Here is an 18,268-nt window from a genome sequence, read left to right as displayed (position 1 = left end):
TTCTCAAGTAGCTGGGATTACAGGCATGCGCCACCACGCCCGGCTAATTTTTGTATTTTTAGTAGAGAGGGGGTTTCACCATGTTGGCCAGGCTGGTCTTGAACTCCTGACCTCAGGTGATCCACCCACCTTGGCCTCCCAAAATGTTGGGATTACAGGTGTAAGCCACCACGCCCAGCCTATAATCACACTCTTGTTTGAAAATTTATCCAGCAAAAATCAAAGATTCTCCCTACTAAGGTGGAAGTAACAACAGTATATAATTTGTGTAACTCACTGAACATCAATAACATATGGAAAATGAAAAATATTAGAAACTGAACTCTAATACTAATGGTAAGAAATAGCATAATTAAGTCTGTTTTGGTATAAACATACCTTATTTTATTGCACTTCACAGATACCTTTTTTTATTTTTTATTTTTTTACAAATCAAAGGTATATGGCAAGCCTGCCTTGAGTATGGTGTCATTATTTTCCAACAGAATGTGCTCACTTGGATCTCTGTCATATTTTGGTAATTCTTTCAATATTTCAAAATTTTATATCTTTTATAGTGATCACTGATCTATGATATTATTATTGTAATTGTTTTGGGATGCCACAAACCACACCCATAGAAGAAGGTGAACTTAACTGATAAAGGTTGTGTTTTCACTGCTCTACCAGCTGGCCATTACCCCATCTCTCTACCACTCCTAAGGCCTCCCTATTTCTTGAGACACAACAATAGTGACATTAGGCCAATTAATAATTCTACAATGGTCTCTTAAGTGTTCAAGTGAAAGGAGGAGTTGCATGTCTCTCACTTTAAGTCAAAAGCTAGAAATCATTGAGTTTAGTGAGGAAGGCATATCAAAAGGTGAGACAGGCTGAAAGCTTGACCTCTTACAACAAACAGGCAAGTTATCAATGCGAAGAAAAAGTTCTTAAAGAAAATTAAAAGTGCTACTCCAGTGAACGCATGAATAAGAGAGTGAAATAAGCTTATTGCTGACATGGAGAAAGTTTTAGTGGTCTGTATAGAACATCAAACCAGCACAGCATTCTCTTAAGTCAAAGCATAATCCCGAGCACAACCTTAACTCTTTTCAATTCTATTAAAGCTGAGAGGTGAGGATGCTGTGCAAGAAAAGTCTGAAGCTAAAAGAGGCTAATTTGTGAGGTTGAAAGAAAGAAGCAATCTCCATATCATAAAAGTGCAAGGTAAAATAGCAGGTGCTGATGAGTTACCCAGATCTTGCTAACATCATTGATGAAGGTGGCTGCACTGAACAACAGATTTTCAACATAGACAAAAGAGTCTTCTACCAGAAGAAGATGCCATCGAAGACTTTTACAGCTAAAAAGAAGTAAATGCTTGGCTTCGAAGCTTCAAAGGATAGGACGACTCTTTTTTTTTAGGGGCTAATGCAGCTGGTGACTTTCAGTTGAAGTCAATGCTCATTTACCATTCTAAAAATCCTAGAGCCCTTAAGAGTTATGCTAAATCTGCTCTGCCTGTGTTCTGTGAATGAAATAACAAAGCCTGGATGAATGCACACCTGTTTGAGTATGGTATGCTGAATTTTTTTTTTTTTTTTGAGACAGTTTCACTCTTGTCACTCAGGCTGGAGTGCAATGGCGCGATCTTGGCTCACTGCAACCTCTGCCTCCAGGGTTCAAGCAATTCTCTTGCTTCAGCTTCCCGAGTAGCTGGGATTACAGGTGTGCACCACCATGCCCAGCTCATTTTTGTATTATTAGTAGAGATGGGGTTTCACCGTGTCAGCCAGGCTGGTCTCAAATTCCTGACCTCAGGTGATCTTCCCGCCTTGGCCTCTCAAAGTGTTGGGATTATAGCCATAAGCCACTGCGCCCGGCTGGTATGCTGAATATTTTAAGCCCACGGTTGAGATCTACTGCTCAGAAAAAAAGATTCCCTTTAAAATATTACTGCTCATTAACAATGCATTTGGTAACTCAAGGGCTCTGATGAAGACGTACAAGGAGATGAATGTTGTTTTCATGGCTGCTAAAACAACATTCATTCTGAAGCCCATGGATCAATGAGTAATTTTGACTTTCAAATCTTATTTAAGTAATATATTTCATAAGGCTATAGCTGCCATAGTGACTCAACTGATGGGTTCAGGCAGACTAAATTGAAAACCTTCTAAAAATAATTCATCATTCTAGTCATCATTAAGAACATTCACGTGCTGGGCATGGTGGCTCACACCTACAATCCCAGCAATTTGGGAGGCCGCAGTGGGAAGATCACTTAAGCCCAGGAGTTGGAGACCAGTCTGGCCAATATGGTGAGACCTTGTTTCCACAAAAATAAAACAAATGATGAGGTGGGAGGATTGCTTGAGACTGCCTGGGAGGTTGAGACTGCAATGTGCAGTGATTGTGCCACTGCACTTCCCTGCCTGAGTGACAGGAGTAAAACCCTGTTTTAAAAAAAAAGAACATTCATGATTCATGTGAGGTGGTCAAAATATTAACATTAATAGGAGTTTGGAAGAAGTGGATTCCAACACTCATGGATGACTTTGAGGGCTTCAAGACTTCAGTGGAAGAAGTCACTGCACATGTGATGGAAATAGCAAGAGAACTAGTATTAGAAGTGAAGCCTGAAGACAGGACTGAATTGCTGCAATCACATGATAAAACTTGAATGGGTAAGAAATTGCTTCTTATAGATGAACACAGAGAGTGGTTTCTTGACATGGAATCTACTCCTGATGAACACGCTATGAATGCTGTTGAAATGACAACGAAAAATTCAGAATACTGCATAAACACAATTGTTAAAGCAACAACAGGGTTAGGGAGGGCTGACTCCAATTTCCAAGAAGTTCTACTGTAGGTAAATGCTATCAAACAGCATTGTATGCTACAGAGAAATCTTTTATGAAAGAAGAGTCAATTGATGTTGCAAACTTCATTGTTGTCTTATTTTAAGAAATCGTCACAGCTACCCCAACCTTCAGAAGCCACCACCCTGAGCAGTCAGCAGCCATCAGCGCTGGTGCAAGATCCTCCAACAGCAAAAAGATTATTACTCGCTAAAGACTCAGATGATCATTAGCATTTTTTAGCAACAAAGTATTTTTAATTGAAGTATGTATATTTTTAAAGATGTGTAAACATAACTTTTATATAAATTCAGAATCCAAAATATTCATGTGACTTGCTTTATTGTGATATTTGCTTTATTGTTAAGCAAAGATGTCTTTGCTTAACTCAAATGTTAACACAGTTTGGGCTTTACTTGAAGTGACTCTCAAATAAAATTATTAAACATGAATGAAAAAGATTCATATGTGTTAAGTGTCAGGAATTTTTTTTTCTCTTTTTATTTTTTTTTTTTTTATTATACTTTAGGTTTTAGGGTACATGTGCACAATGTGCAGGTTTGTTACATATGTACCCATGTGCCATGTTGATTTCCTGCACCCAGCCATCCCATTACTGGGTATATACCCAAAGGACTATAAATCATGCTGCTATAAAGACACATGCACACGTATGTTTATTGTGGCACTATTCACAATAGCAAAGAGTTGGAACCAACCCAAACATCCAACAACGATAGACTGGATTAAGAAAATGTGGCACATATACACCATGGAATACTATGCAGCCATAAAAAATGATGAGTTCATGTCCTTTGTAGGGACATGGATGAAAGCGTCAGGAATTTTACACCAACATGAAAAGCTCCAAATAGAACAAACAACTCTACAGATTTTTTTTTCATTTTATTCTCTGTATTTATAAATGAAATAGTTAAGGACACCTGCAAGGACATTGTAAAATAAAGGCTTAAACATTCATAGTTAATCCCTAATGAAGTTAATGAAGCAGTCCAGAATAGGACAGTTAAAAATTTGAGGCAAAAATGCAGGAATAAAATCTTATGGTGATCATATGGTGATCATCGACTTGACCAATATAATGGGAGTTCTAACACATACGAGTTCAAAACTGCACTTGGAACAATGATAAAAGGTGAGACACAGTTTAGCTATCCCACCTCTTTAATAATCTCAGAAGAATATTATAAATTAATAAATTCCAAAAATACTTTGAACTCTAATGTTATATATAAAGAGCTGTGACATTATTTAATCAACTGTCATTCACAGACTAGCTTAAATTATTTTAAAAATCATTAGTTCACTTACTCTGCCAAAGTGTACTTATTGTAACATCATAGATTACAAAGGCTTGTTCCATGTTACAAAGGCTTGTTCCATAGTCTAATAAGGTTTAAAGCTATCAGTTTAAGTAAGTTTTTGTTTGTTTGTTTGTTTGTTTTCAGACAGAGTCCCTCGCTCTGTCAGCCAGGCTGGAGTGTAGTGGCGCCATCTTGGCTCACCGCAACCTCTGCCTCCTGGGTTCGAGTGATTCTCCTGCCTCAGCCTCCCCAGCAGCTGGGACTAAGGCGTGCACCACCATGATTGGCTAATTTTTGTATTTTTAGTAGAGATGGTCTGGTCTCTACTAAAAATTTTGGCCAGGCTGGTCTCAAACTCTTGATCTTAGGTGATCCACCCACTTCAGCCTCCTGAAGGGCTGGAATTTCAGGCATGAGCCACTGTGCCTGGCCTAAATAATACTTACCTTTTTTTTAAAAAAAAATTACTTCAATTTCTACTAGGTTACCATTACAAAACAACTTAATTCACTTTCACTGAAACTTTCTCAAATCTTTTCATGACAGAGCAAAGAATACTAGATGACACGTTCTAAATTCTGAGCATGAAATTTTGAGCAATCTTTTTAAATTTCTAGTTACGTTTTAGTGTAACCATATCTTTTGGTAAATACTGCCAAAAGATAACCAAATCCTAAAAAATAGAAATTATTTATTTAATTATAAATTCATTCTAACTTGTTAATTCAATGGACACAAACCACATTACTGACACGTAAAATTTCAAATACATGATTTCTTAGATGAGATTTCTTATAATTTATCCCACTACCTCATTTTAAGGGCTTTATTGCTTTTAGATTACTGATAAAGATATTTAATTGTAACTGAGCATAAATGAAAGTTTTACTAAGAAAAATTGTTACTCATGGCATAGGTATGAAAAACCTATAGGGCAAACAAAGCAGGAGATGTAAAACATAAACATTTGGTAGTGATTCTTACTTGCCTTTAATATACATATACTTCTATTTCTTTGTAAGTATGAATTCTATTGCTTACCGCCAAGGCTGTACATTTCTTCATACCATGTTTCTTCTACTGACCTATAATCATATTTCCCTTATTCCAGAAGCAAACATTAGTGACATTTGAAAACTCTGCCCTCACAAAAACCACATTCTCCAAAGTAGTAAAATTCTAGGCTGAAAACAGATGTTAAGTGGTCAAGACAGAGTTATAAATAAATGAAGAGAGGAAAAGAGAAGACCTGTAATAAGACGTAGGAACTGAAAAAATAATTTAAAAAAGAAAATAGGCATGAGTGCTGAAGGAAAACTCACCGCAAGTCTCCTATTCTCACAAAATTATTGACAAGATATGACTTATTATTCTTTCACTTACAGTGTTTGATTTCTATTCCATGAAACAGGGTACAAATTTGGCTGACCTTGTTTATGCAGGGTAAGTCACAAGGTACTCAAAGTTTGTTAAAATCTATTTCTTAAATATTTTTTTAACACCTAAAGTTTAAAAATTTCCCCATAATAAGCCTAAACTTGCAAGGTGATTAGTTCTTTACAGTGTTATTTCAAACTTGGAAACTTTTTTCCTATCATAAAGAGATGTTATTTGAAATAATGCATAGACTTCTAAACAAAATCCTACTGTACTCACAATGCAGAGGTGACTAAGAAATTACAAAAAATTACAATACTAGTAAATACACATAGATGAACAACTATATCTTAGCTGAGAGCTTTCACATTTATTTTTAAGTGATAAAATGGTATCTAGAACATTTTATAGAATCTAGAATAATATTTGAGGGAATTCTGACATTAAATCAACCTGAAAATGAATTTAAGATTACAAATGATAGTATAACAATATGAATTTGAACTGTGCGGGTCAACCTATATACATAGATTTTCTTCTGCCTCTGCCAACCTCTGAGACATGAAGGCCAACCCCTCCTTCTCTTCTTCTTCCCCTCCTCAGCCCACTCAACATGAAGATGACTAAGATAAAGACCTTTATGATGATCCATTTCCACTTAATAATAAATATATTTTCATTCCATATGATATTATAGCATTATTTTTTCTTTAGCTTAATTTATTATAAGAATACAGAATATAATACATATACAAAATATGTGTTAATCAACTATTTACATTATCAGTAAGGCTTCCAATTACCCACTATTAGTAGTTAAGTTTTTGAGGAGGTAAAAGTTGTATGTGGATTTTCGAAGAGGTCAGTGCCCAGAACCCCCACATTGTTCAAGAGTCTACTGTACTTTCTCACCACAACTTGGAATTTCCGCTTTTACTCTAATATTCCTCATAACACATTTATCAGTGATGGTTATGGTTATTTTCTGACACTCCAATAGGTCAAGTAAAGGAGAAACAATATTTGGGGACAAGAAAGTTAACTGGGAATGAAATCTACAGTTTAAAATGAATACATTGTTCAAGGAAAACTCAATACAGAATTTGCATAGAGATAAATCATAGTTATTATCAAATTCAAATTCAGGCTGGGGGCGGTGGCTCATGCCTGTAATCCCAGCACTTTGGGAGTCCAAGGCAGGTGGATCACTTGAGGTCAGGAGTTCAAGACCAGCCTGGCCAAAATGGTGAAACCTCATCTCAACTAAATAAATAAATAAATAAATAAATAAATACAAAACTCAGCCAGGCGTGGTGGTAGATGCCTGTAATCCCAGCTACTGGGTAGGCTGACACAGGAGAATCATTCAAACCCAGGAGATGGAGGTTGCAGTGAGCCGAGATTGTGTCACTGCACTCCAGCCTGGGCAACAGACCAAGACTCAAATTCAAACAAAAAAATTAGGCAATCTTGAAAAAAAAAGCAAGTTACCTGAAAAAGGGAAAAACCAAAATCAACCTAGAGATTTGCACTTCCAACCACTATGAAGGACCAGGGAGTAGATTTATATTCCCATCTTAAACAACTAACAATGAACAAAATATATGAAAACACAATTTTCAGGCACTGGATAATAATCAAAGAAGGGGCACAATAAGTGCTACAATTACTCAAACTTACACCTTGACTAGAATTTCCAGGTTGCAGAGCAGGAAGGAAGAACCTAAATAGAGTCAAGTGTTTTCCATTCAGGGGGGCCAAGCTGGCTACCACATGCTGGGGCAGAGTACTGGAGAGGAGAGAGCTGCTTGGAGAAGAAAGAGGTGGAAAGTGAGAACTCGAGCTATGCAAGGGATTCCTTTGGAGTCTTTAGTACACACGTATGAGGAAACAACCCATACCCAGGTAATCAGGAAAAACCAATACCGAAGTAATCAGATAAAAAAAAGTGATAGAATTAGTAGACATGGATATTAAAACAATTGTTATAACAACATTCCATGAGCACATGACAACATAAGCATACTATGTAGAGATATGGCATGAGTAAAAGAGGTCCAAATCAAAGTTCAAGAGATGAAAACTATAATGTCAGAGATAAAATGTCAACTGGATGAGATTAATGGCAGATTAAACATTGTAGACGAAATAATTAGTAAACTTCATAGTAATAGAAATTATTCAAGGCCGGACATAGGGCTCATGCCTGCAATCCCAGCAATTTGGGAGGTCGAGACAGGTAGATCGCTTAAGTTCAGGAGTTTGAGACCAGCCTGAGCAACACAGCAAAACCTGTCTCTAGAAAAAATACAAAAACTAGCCAGGCATGGTGGTGCACTCCTGTAGTTCCAGCTACTTGGGAGGCTGAGGTTGGGGTTGCATTGACTCAATATTGTGCCACTGCACTCCAGCTTGGGCGACAGAATGAGAACTTGTCTGAAAAAAAAAAAAAAAAAAAGGAAGAGGCCAGGCGCAGTGGCCCACGCCTGTAATCCCAGCACTTTGGGAGGCCGAGGCAAGAGGATCATGAGGTCAGGAGTTCAGGACCAGCCTAAACAATATGGTGAAAACCCATCTCCACTAAAAATACAAAAATTAGCCAGGTGTGGTGAGGCGTGCCTGTAGTCCCAGCTACTCAGGAGGTTGAGGCAGGAGAATCACCTGAACCCGGGAGGCAGGGATTGCAGTGAGCCAAGATTGCACCACTGCACTCCAGCCTGGGTGACAGAGCAAGACTCTATCTCAAAAACTAAAAATAAAAATAAAAAAAGAAAAGACAAAATAGGGGAGAGAGTAATTATTCAAAATGAAGAACAGATAGAAAAAAATAAATTTTGAAAACAGAATCACTGAGACATGGGTCAACTACAAGTGGCTTCTTCGTCTTCCTCTTATTATTATTATTTTAGTCGGAGTCCCAAAGGTAGATGGAGATGGAAAGAGAAAATTAATTGTAAAATAATTTCCAAAGTGAATGAAACTATAACAAACCCAAACCACACAAAATATAAAACTATGCCAAGGTACATCATAATAAAATTGCTTAAAATCAGTGATAAACAGCCGGGTGCGGTGGCTCAAGCCTGTAATCCCAGCACTTCGGGAGGCCGAGGCGGGCGGATCACGAGGTCAGGAGATAGAGACCATCCTGGCTAACACGGTGAAACCCCGTCTCTACTAAAAACACAAAAAATTAGCCGGGCGTGGTGGTGGGCGCCTGTATTCCCAGCTACTCGGGAGGCTGAGGCAGGAGAATGGCGTGAGGTGGAGGTTGCGGTGAGCCAAGATCGCGCCACTGCACTCCAGCCTGGGGGACAGAGAAAGACTCCGTCTCAAAAAAAAAAAAAAAAAAAAAATCAGTGATAAACATCTTAAAAGCAGATAGAGGAGGTTAAAAGACATATTAGGCAAGAAGGAACAATGATAAGAATGGCAGCAGGCTTCCTTTCAAAAACAATGGAAAGCAGAAGACAGCAGAGGAACAGAAACTAGATTTACTCCCTATCATGAAACAACAATAGCAAAACTAGACACAAGGCAAGAAACAATGGTTTTTAATACACTGGACATCAAGAATAAAAAATACGGAACTCTGAGAGATGGGAAACAATGGAGGTCAGCCATATGACTACAGCAGTTTATCGCAAGAGTTTCCAGAATATGGTATAAGGAGGAGAACTGTAGTAGATTCCAGTGAGTTGAGGAAATACAACTGAGAGTCTGGGAATTTCAGAGCAGTTAAGAACTGAAAGACCACAATATCAGAGAACAGAAAGATTTGCAGAGAAACCTGGAATTCCGTAGAGGGTCTTTTCTTAAGGTCAGTACCTGGGAAAGAAAGATCCGAAAGTATTAAGAGGAAAAAAATAATAGAGGGAACAGTACCTGAGGCACATATACATTTGGAAATAGTGGCTGTTTCCAAGACCTAGAGCAGAAAAACTCACCATTTTTCTCATCAAAGTCTCCAACATTTTTGGCACCAGGGACTAGTTTTGGCACCAGGGACAATTCTTCCACGGACAGGGGTAGGAGGCATGGTTTCAGGATGAAACTGTTGCACCTCAGATCATCAGGCATTAGTTAGATTCTCATAAGATGCATACAACCTAGATCCCTTGCTTGTGCAGTTCAAAATAGGATTTGCACCCCTATAAGAATCCTCCGCTGATGTGACAGGAGGTGGAGCTCAGGTGGTAATGCTTGGTGGCCTGCTACTCACCTCCTGCTGTGTGGCCTGGTTCCTAACAGGAACTGATACAATTGCAGTACCAGGGATTAGGGACCCCTTAGTGCTCTGTGCCATGGAGTACTAAGAAAAGTCTTGCCCCAGTAGTAAGAAATATTTAGCTTTATTTATTTGATGAGATTAATAACAGTTCAGGTATTACAGAAGAAAATATTAGTGAAATGGAAGGCACAGCAAAGGAGGTATCCAAAATAAAACATAGAGAAAGAGACAAAATAAAAAAAGAGTGTCAGTGAGCTATGAGACAACTTCAAGTGGCCTAAAAGGGTCAGAAAACCAATTTGAAGATATATAACGGCTGCAAATATTCCAAACATAATAAAAACTAAAAACCCATAGCTCTAAGAAGTTAAACGAAACCCAAACACAAGAAACATGAAGAAGAATACACTAAGGCCCATCATAACTAAACTGATCAAAATGAGTAATTTTCTGTGTGTGTGTATTTTTTGTAGGGATGGGGTCTCACTATGTTGCCTAGGCTAATCTTGATCTCCAAGCCTCAAAAGCCATCCTCCCATCTTGACCTCCCAAAGCACTGGGATTACAGGTGTGAGCCACTGCACCTGGTCTCATATGGAAAATCTTAAAAGCAGCAAAATTTGGGGAATGGGGGATGTGAAATACTGAAGAAGAAAAGAATGTCAGATTTCTTATCAAGAACTATGCAAGTAAGATGGCAATGGGGTAACATTTTTCATGTACTAAAAAACTGTCAAACTAGAACTATATACCTGGCACAAATGTCTTTCAACAATGAAGGTGAAATAAAGATGTTTTCAAACATACAAAAGCTGAAAGAATTTATTACCAACAGATCCAAATACAAGAGATGTTAAAGAATGCCCTTTAGGCAGAAGGAAAATGATACCAGATGGAAATCTAATTCTAACCAAAAGGAATAAAGAGAACTAGAAATGATAAATACCTGAGTAAAAATATGATTTTTTTCTTATTAAGCCTTTAAAAATATATATTTGACAATTTAAACAAAAATAGCAGCAAGGTTACAATGTTTATAATATATATGTAGAAGTAAAATGTATGTATTGTAAGTTGTGAGACATATATTAACAAAGCTGATAAAAACAAAAACAATTAGGCTGGGCGTGGTGGCTCATGCCTGTAATCCCAGCACTTTGGGAGGCCAAGGTGTGTGGATCACGAGGTCAGGAGATTGAGACCATCCTGGTTAACACGGTGAAACCCCGTCTCTACTAAAAATACAAAAAATTAGCCGGGCATGGTGGCGGGCAAGTGTAGTCCCAGCTACTCGGGAGGCTGAGGCAATGAGAATGGTGTGAACCCAGGAGGCGGAGGTTGCAGTGGGCAGAGACTGCGCCACTGCACTCCTGCCAGGATGACACAGCAAGACTCCATCTCAAAACAAAACAAAACAAAACAAAAAAAGGAAGAGGAACAGCTCCAGTCTACAGCTCCCAGCCTGAGTGATGCAGAAGACGGGTGATTTCTGCATTTCCAACTGTGGTACCAGGTTCATCTCACTGGGGCTTTGTCGGACAGTGGGTGCAGCCCGTGGAGTTCAAGCCAAAGCAGGGCGGGGCATCACTTCACCTGGGAAGCGCAAGGGGTTGGGGAATTCCCTTTCCTAGCCAAGGGAAGCCATGACAGACGGTACCTGGAAAATCGGGACACTCTCACTTTAATACTGCGCTTTTCCAACAGCCTTAGAAAACAGCACACCAGGAGATTATATCCCGCGCCTGGCTCGGAGGGTCCCACACCCATGGAACCTTGCTCACTGCTAGCACAGCAGTTGGAGATCAAACTGCAAGGCAGCAGCGAGGCTGGGGGAGGGGTGCCCGCCATTGCTGAGGCTTGAGTAGGTAAACAAAGTGGTCAGGAAGCTCGAACTAGGTGGAGCCCACAGCAGCTCAAGGAGGCCTGCCTGCCTCTGTAGACTCCATCTCTGGGGGCAGGGCATAGCTGAATAAAAGGCAGCAGAAACTTCTGTAGACTTAAATGTCCATGTCTGACAGCTTTGGAGAGAGTAGTGGTTCTCCCAGCACGAAGTTTGAGATCTGAGAACGGACAGACTGCCTCCTCAAGTGGGTCCCTGATCCCTGAGTAGCCTAACTGGGAGACACCTCCCAGTAGGGGCCAACAGACACCTCATACAACTGGGTGCCCCTCTGAGACAAAGCTTCCAGAGGAAGGATCAGGCAGCAACATTTGCTGTTCTGCAATATTTGCTGTTCTGCAACCTCTGCTGGTGATAGCCAGGCAAACAGGGTCTGGAGTGGACCTCCAACAAACTCCAACAGACCTGCAGCTGAGGATTCTGACTGTTAGAAGGAAAAGTAACAAACAGAAAGGACATCCACACCAAAACCTTATCTGTAGGTCACCATCATCAAAGACCAAAGTAGATAAAACCACAAAGATGGGGAGAAACCAGAGCAGAAAAGCTGAAAATTCTAAAAATCAGAGCACCTCTTCTCCTCCAAAGGAACACAGCTCTTCGCCAGCAACAGAACACAGCTGCATGGAGAATGACTTTGACAAGCTGACAGAAGAAGGCTTCAAAAGATGGGTAATAACAAACTTCTCCGAGCTAAAGGAGGATGTTCGAACCCATCCCAAAGACACTAAAAACCTTGAAAAAAGATTAGATGAATGGCTAACTAGAATAAACAGCATGGAGAAGACCTTAAATGACCTGATGGAGCTGAAAAACAAGGCACGAGAACTACGTGACACATGCACAAGCTTCAGTAGCTGATTTGATCAAGTGGAAGAAAGGGTATCAGTGATTGAAGGTCAAATGAATGAAATGAAGCAAGAAGAGTAGTTTAGAGAAAAAAAAAGAGTAAAAAGAAATGAACAAAGCCTCCAAGAAATATGGGACTATGTGAAAAGACCAAATCTACATCTGATTGGTGTACCCGAAAGTGACAGGGAGAATGGAACCAAGTTGGAAAACACTCTGCAGGATATTATCCAGAACGTCCCCAACCTAGCAAGGCAGTCCAACATTCAGATTTGGGAAATACAGAGAATGCCACAAAGATACTCCTTGAGAAGAGCAACTCCAAGACACATAATTGTCAGATTCACCAAAGTTGAAATGAAGGAAAAAATGTTAAGGGCAGCCAGAGAGAAAGGTTGGGTTACTCACAAAGGGAAGCCCATCAGAATGACAGCAGATCTCTCTGCAGAAACTCTACAAGCCAGAAGAGAGTGGTGGGCCAATATTCAACATTCTTAAAGAACAGAATTTTCAACCCAGAAATTCATATCGAGACAAACTAAGCTTCATAAGTGAAGGAGAAATAAAATCCTTTACAGACAAGCAAATGCTGAGAGATTCTGTCACCACCAGGCCTGCCTTACAAGAGCTCCTGAAGGAAGCACTAAACATGGAAAGGAACAACGGGTACCAGCCACTGCAAAAACATGCTAAATTGTAAAGACCATCGATGCTAGGAAGAAACTGCATCAACTAACGAGCAAAATAACCAGCTAACATCATAATGACAGGATCAAATTCACACATAACAATATTAACCTTAAATGTAAATGGGCTAAATGCCCCAATTAAAAGACACAGACTGGCAAATTGGATAGAGTCAAGACCCATCAGTGTGCTGTATTCAGGAGACCCATCTCACATGCAGAGACACACATAGGCTCAAAATAAAGGGATGGAGGAAGATCCATCAAGCAAATGGAAAACAAAAAAAAAAAGCAGGGATTGCAATCCTAGTCTCTGATAAAACAGACTTTAAACCAGCAAAGATCAAAAGAGACAAAGAAGGCCATTACATAATGGTAAAGGGATCAATAAAACAAGAAGAGCTAACTATCCTAAATATATTTGCACCCAATACAGGAGCACCCAGATTCATAAAGCAAGTCCTTAGAGACCTACTTGTTGCCCAAGCTGGACTCAATCTCCTGGCCAAAAGCAATCCACTGGCTTTGGCCTCCCAAAGCACTGGGACTACAGGCATAAACCACTATGCCAGGAAATATTATTTCTTCAGTGAGAAAAAAACAGATATATCCCAATCTAATTCTAAGGTGAAGAGAACCTGAGACTTATGTTTTCAAAAACATAATTACCTAGTCACCATAACCAGTAGTCCCTAATTACCTGCTAACAAAGAATCTGAGAAGTTGGTTTAAACAGGAAAAACTTAGTTTACGTGGCATAAAATGAGACATTTATTATGAAAGGTAAAAAATAAATTTTAAAAGATCTTGACACTGTATTTAAACCAAAAGAGGATGCTGGTGTATCCATATTCAATTTTAGCTTTTCAATCAGGAAGGTTTCCAGTGTGAACTTACTCAGTAAATTATATGGTGAAGAAAATGAAGGAGGTTTGGAATTTTCTTAATATTCATGAAACACTGCTAGTTTAGAGAACAGTGTGAAGAAGCAGAGCTGAGTATGTGGATCTGGTTTAGCTTATGTGATGCAGACTGATGTTTTAGTTACGGAAATTTGTTGAATAGATAAACTGAGTTGCTTCCTTAGATCAAAAACATTTTAGAATTAAAGAGCCCCCAGAACTTTAACTTCTTAAACCTCATTAGTTTATGATGATAATGTAATGAGACTGCTGACCTCATAGAACCAGAAAGTATGGGGCAGCCCACTTAATTTATGGTTTGACCATATGCTAAGAAAAAACTAGATTAGATTACACATCATTTCGGAATGATCTGAAATCAAAGGGAATTACAGATTTGCAAAACCTGCAGTGTCTTTGTGGAAATAACATTTTATTTCAAAACGAAGTTTACAGATTTCAATGAATACGAATTATGCTCTTAGTTATTCACCAAGTAAATATTTGTTGAATGTTCACTAAGAATATACAGCATCCCAGGTATCCAATATGAGTCTACTATTTTCAGAACTATTTTGGAATTAGCCAAGCTATGAGAAGAGTATAGATTTACCTGGCAACATAAGAGATCATTCTTTTTATGAAACTGCTGAAACAGAAGCTACAAGCTAACACTTGTATCATAGATAACAACTGAAATCCATTTTGTTATTTCTTCTGGATGAATACACCACCCAAATCTCAAAAATAATCTCATTTGCCTTACTAATTTGACCAAAGCTGATCACTTTACACTGTAAAAAATTGCACATAAGTATAAATATTTAATACTACTATAAAACTCCATTCACCCAAATATGGCTAGATACAATATAGTGCATAAATGCTAAAACTATGAGTTGTCTGCAAGTTGAATCTATACTTTCATAAAAGTTCCATTCACCCAAAGTTGGCTAGACGTGTTATACTGTATAATCATTACAACTATGAGTTGTTTGCATGTTAGCTCACAATTCAGGATTGAACAACTATATGTTGAAACACAGAAGACTGTAATTGTCAAGTTAAATATACTTTTTCATCAGAATACACTGTCTTATTTCATAGTCAACAAGTATATATAAATTATGCCAAACTCTAAACATGGTGCTTTTTGAAAATCAGACTTTCAAGTGTAAGATGGTTTGAAATAGTACATAAATCCCCTCTAAAGAATCACACTACAAGAAATATAGTATCAAGATTTGAAAAATGGAACGAACATGAGACCAATTTGAGAAATAAAATGAAATGGAAATAATAAAGGGGTAAAATATTTAATTCTTGAAATGTTTTTCTCACATACTGGCAGAAAAGATAGCATAACTTTCCATTATATAATCTTCTCAATGTAAGCATTTATTTGACAGTTATAAAGGGGTAGGATTTGGTATACAGAGGAATCAATAACCATGTTGTAAAGCCTAGAACAGTGCACACAAACATGCTGTAGGACACATTAACATTAGACTGAAAGAAATAATTATATTTTAAATAAACATATTCCTCCTAGTAGGATAATCAGTTTTTTACGCATCTTACCAGCTATTTCACAGAGCTCAGGTAGTGAAATGGCAGCAGCTGTTATACCAAAACCACGTATTATATGCATACGAGATGCTTTTAATTTTTCATAGGTATCTACTTATTTGAGTAAAGCCACATTTAACACATATTAAATAAAAACAAGGTAATCATGGGGTGATTAATTCAGAAGAATTTTTAGTACAGTCCTATTTTAGAAATAAATTCTTAACCAATTATTTTTATGTCAGAAGACTTAATAATTCAAATTACACCCTGCCCTTATTCCCAGATTTAAGAGATTTGTCACGATCAATGTTTCTGAAATATTAAATTAAGAGGTGTCATGGTAATTACTATGGAATAAATAGCAATTAAGTTTTTAAGCAATTCAGCTCAAACTATTTGCAGTGAACATTTATACTACTAATATTTTTCTGCACAATGCAAGTTGCCTACAAATGTAAGATTTAAGTTTGTAGAATTATTTTAAAATATATTAGGAAACTGATTTAATATAGAATTCTGTGCTTTGTTGGGAAGCACCTATGCATAATGTACCCAAAAATAGGTAGACATGAAGATAAATAATACAAATTATGTTACCCATAGAAAGATAATTATTTCTGTTCTATATTCACAATAGTGAATCTAACATATGCTTTGAGATAGGTAAATAATTTGCAGGGTAAATAAAAGATAATTATTTTAAAATATATATCAGACAAGAACCATAATCCATCATGTAAATATGTACCAGAGATTTGAATTAGGTAAGTACTTACTGCTATATAACAAACTGTTGCTTTTTCTACCAACATCCAGTTTTTCTCCAGATCAAGATGTTTTTCCTTTTTATAACAATTGGCAGCAGCAAGATTAGCTACGAGGGACCTAAAACAACCAAGAATAAGCAAGTAATATTATAGCCAAACTTAGCATATATTTCTATAGATAATTACCAATATTTTTTGCAAAGTTTAAAATTTACATTTAATTAATTCTTCAAAACTAATGTTATTGATTTTTAAATAAATATAAATACTAATTTTGTTTTGAGAACTTTCTGAGGCATCTATGATAATTTTTATTCTGAACAACACCTGGTATTTTGAGAAAGAAACTGGCATTTAAGTTGCCTTTTGATAGTAAAATAGGACCTACTTTTTACACCTTAATAGTTCAAAATGCAGTTAAGAAACAAGGCTAACTCATGATATAAAAAGAAATCTATGCAACTAAAAACATTTTTTATGGTAGAAAAATATCTTTATAAAAATAAATATCAACATACTATAATTGTCTATTTAATCGAAGACTTTAAAAGCCAAGTATGGAATTAATTTCATAAAAGACACTTATAAATGCAGACCATATTCACTAAGAGGAATTAATATGTAAACCATTACATTCTAAGGACTGAAATCAATCAGAATTGTTTTCTATAGTTGAAAAGTCCCCTGACTGGTCCAGTTTTAGAAATGGAATATCTAAGCAGGATACTGCATTTAAAATCTTGCTACAGGTTGGGTGCAGTAGCTCAAAGCTGAAATCCCAGCTCTTTCAGAGGCCAAGGCAGGAGGATTGCTTGATGCCAGGAGTTTGAGTCAACCTGGGCAACACAGCCAGATCCCATCTCTACAAAATAATTTTAAAAATTAGCTGGGGGTAGTGGTGTACACTTATAGTCCTAGGGACTCAGGAAGCTGAGGTGGGAGGATTGCTTGAGCTCAGGAGTTTGAGGCTGCAATGAGCTATGATCATGCCACTGCACTCCAGCCTAGGCAAGAAGGCAAAACCACATCTCTAAGAAAAAATAAATAAATAAAATCCTGCTACAAGTGTCACCTGGCTTGTTTAATTAAATACAATAATTATTTACATTATAAATAAAAATACTTTCCTTCCTCATACTGCTCCAGAATTTAAAAAATTACTTGCCAATTTTTCTCTTTTTCTAATTAAATTGTAACAGTTATAGCTTACGAAAAAAATCTTATCATTTCAGACTTTGGTAATATGTTCGATTACACTGTTAAAAAAAAAAAAAACCCTCAATTCTCTTCCAAAACGTATTTCCACTCATCTATCTGCCAATTTACTACTAAAGGATACATCTGTTTATGTTCAAGTAAATGAAGGAAAGAAAGAGTAATATGCATCAACATATTCATATACAAACTAACTATGTTATAAACTTCAGAAAATTTAGACCTAATTTACAAAAATATTTTAGTAATTATGACTTTAGGAAAATTTTGACAAAATGGCTACTAAATAAAAGCAAACACTTCTGGTACCAGATACTAAACTCTATTCTGATAATAAAACTACTTTTTGATGGGAAACTACACAGTTCCTCCAAAAGAAAATACAAGTATTCTTTTTTTTTTTTTTTTGAGATGGAGTTTCGTTCTTGTTGCCCAGGCTAGAGAGCAATGGCTCCGTCTTGGCTCACTGCAACCTCCGCCTCCGGGTTCAGGCAATTCTCTTGCCTCAGTCTCCCAAGTAGCTGGGATTACAAGTGCCTGCCACGATGCTCGGCTAATTTTTTTGTATTTTTAGTAGAGGTGGGGTTTCACCATGTTGGCC

General features: G+C 37.4%; 1 protein-coding gene across 4 annotated transcripts in view; it reads right to left on the bottom strand.

Annotated features, from left to right (window-relative positions):
* Positions 1-18,268, bottom strand: part of ADK (adenosine kinase) — a 584,474-nt gene that overhangs the window by 317,028 nt on the left and 249,178 nt on the right. For all 4 annotated transcript variants that reach the window (XM_032140553.2, XM_058436404.1, XM_032140580.2 and 1 more), the window contains one exon: positions 16,462-16,570. In XM_032140553.2, the coding sequence (XP_031996444.1) occupies positions 16,462-16,570 (109 nt within the window). The remainder of the gene's footprint in view (positions 1-16,461; positions 16,571-18,268) is intronic.

The sequence above is a fragment of the Hylobates moloch genome, unplaced genomic scaffold (assembly GCF_009828535.3).
Source record: "Hylobates moloch isolate HMO894 unplaced genomic scaffold, HMol_V3 SCAFFOLD_3, whole genome shotgun sequence".
NCBI classification, from domain to species: domain Eukaryota; kingdom Metazoa; phylum Chordata; class Mammalia; order Primates; family Hylobatidae; genus Hylobates; species Hylobates moloch.
Note: the sequence above shows the minus strand (reverse complement) of the source record. Positions and strands in the feature narration are given on the sequence as shown.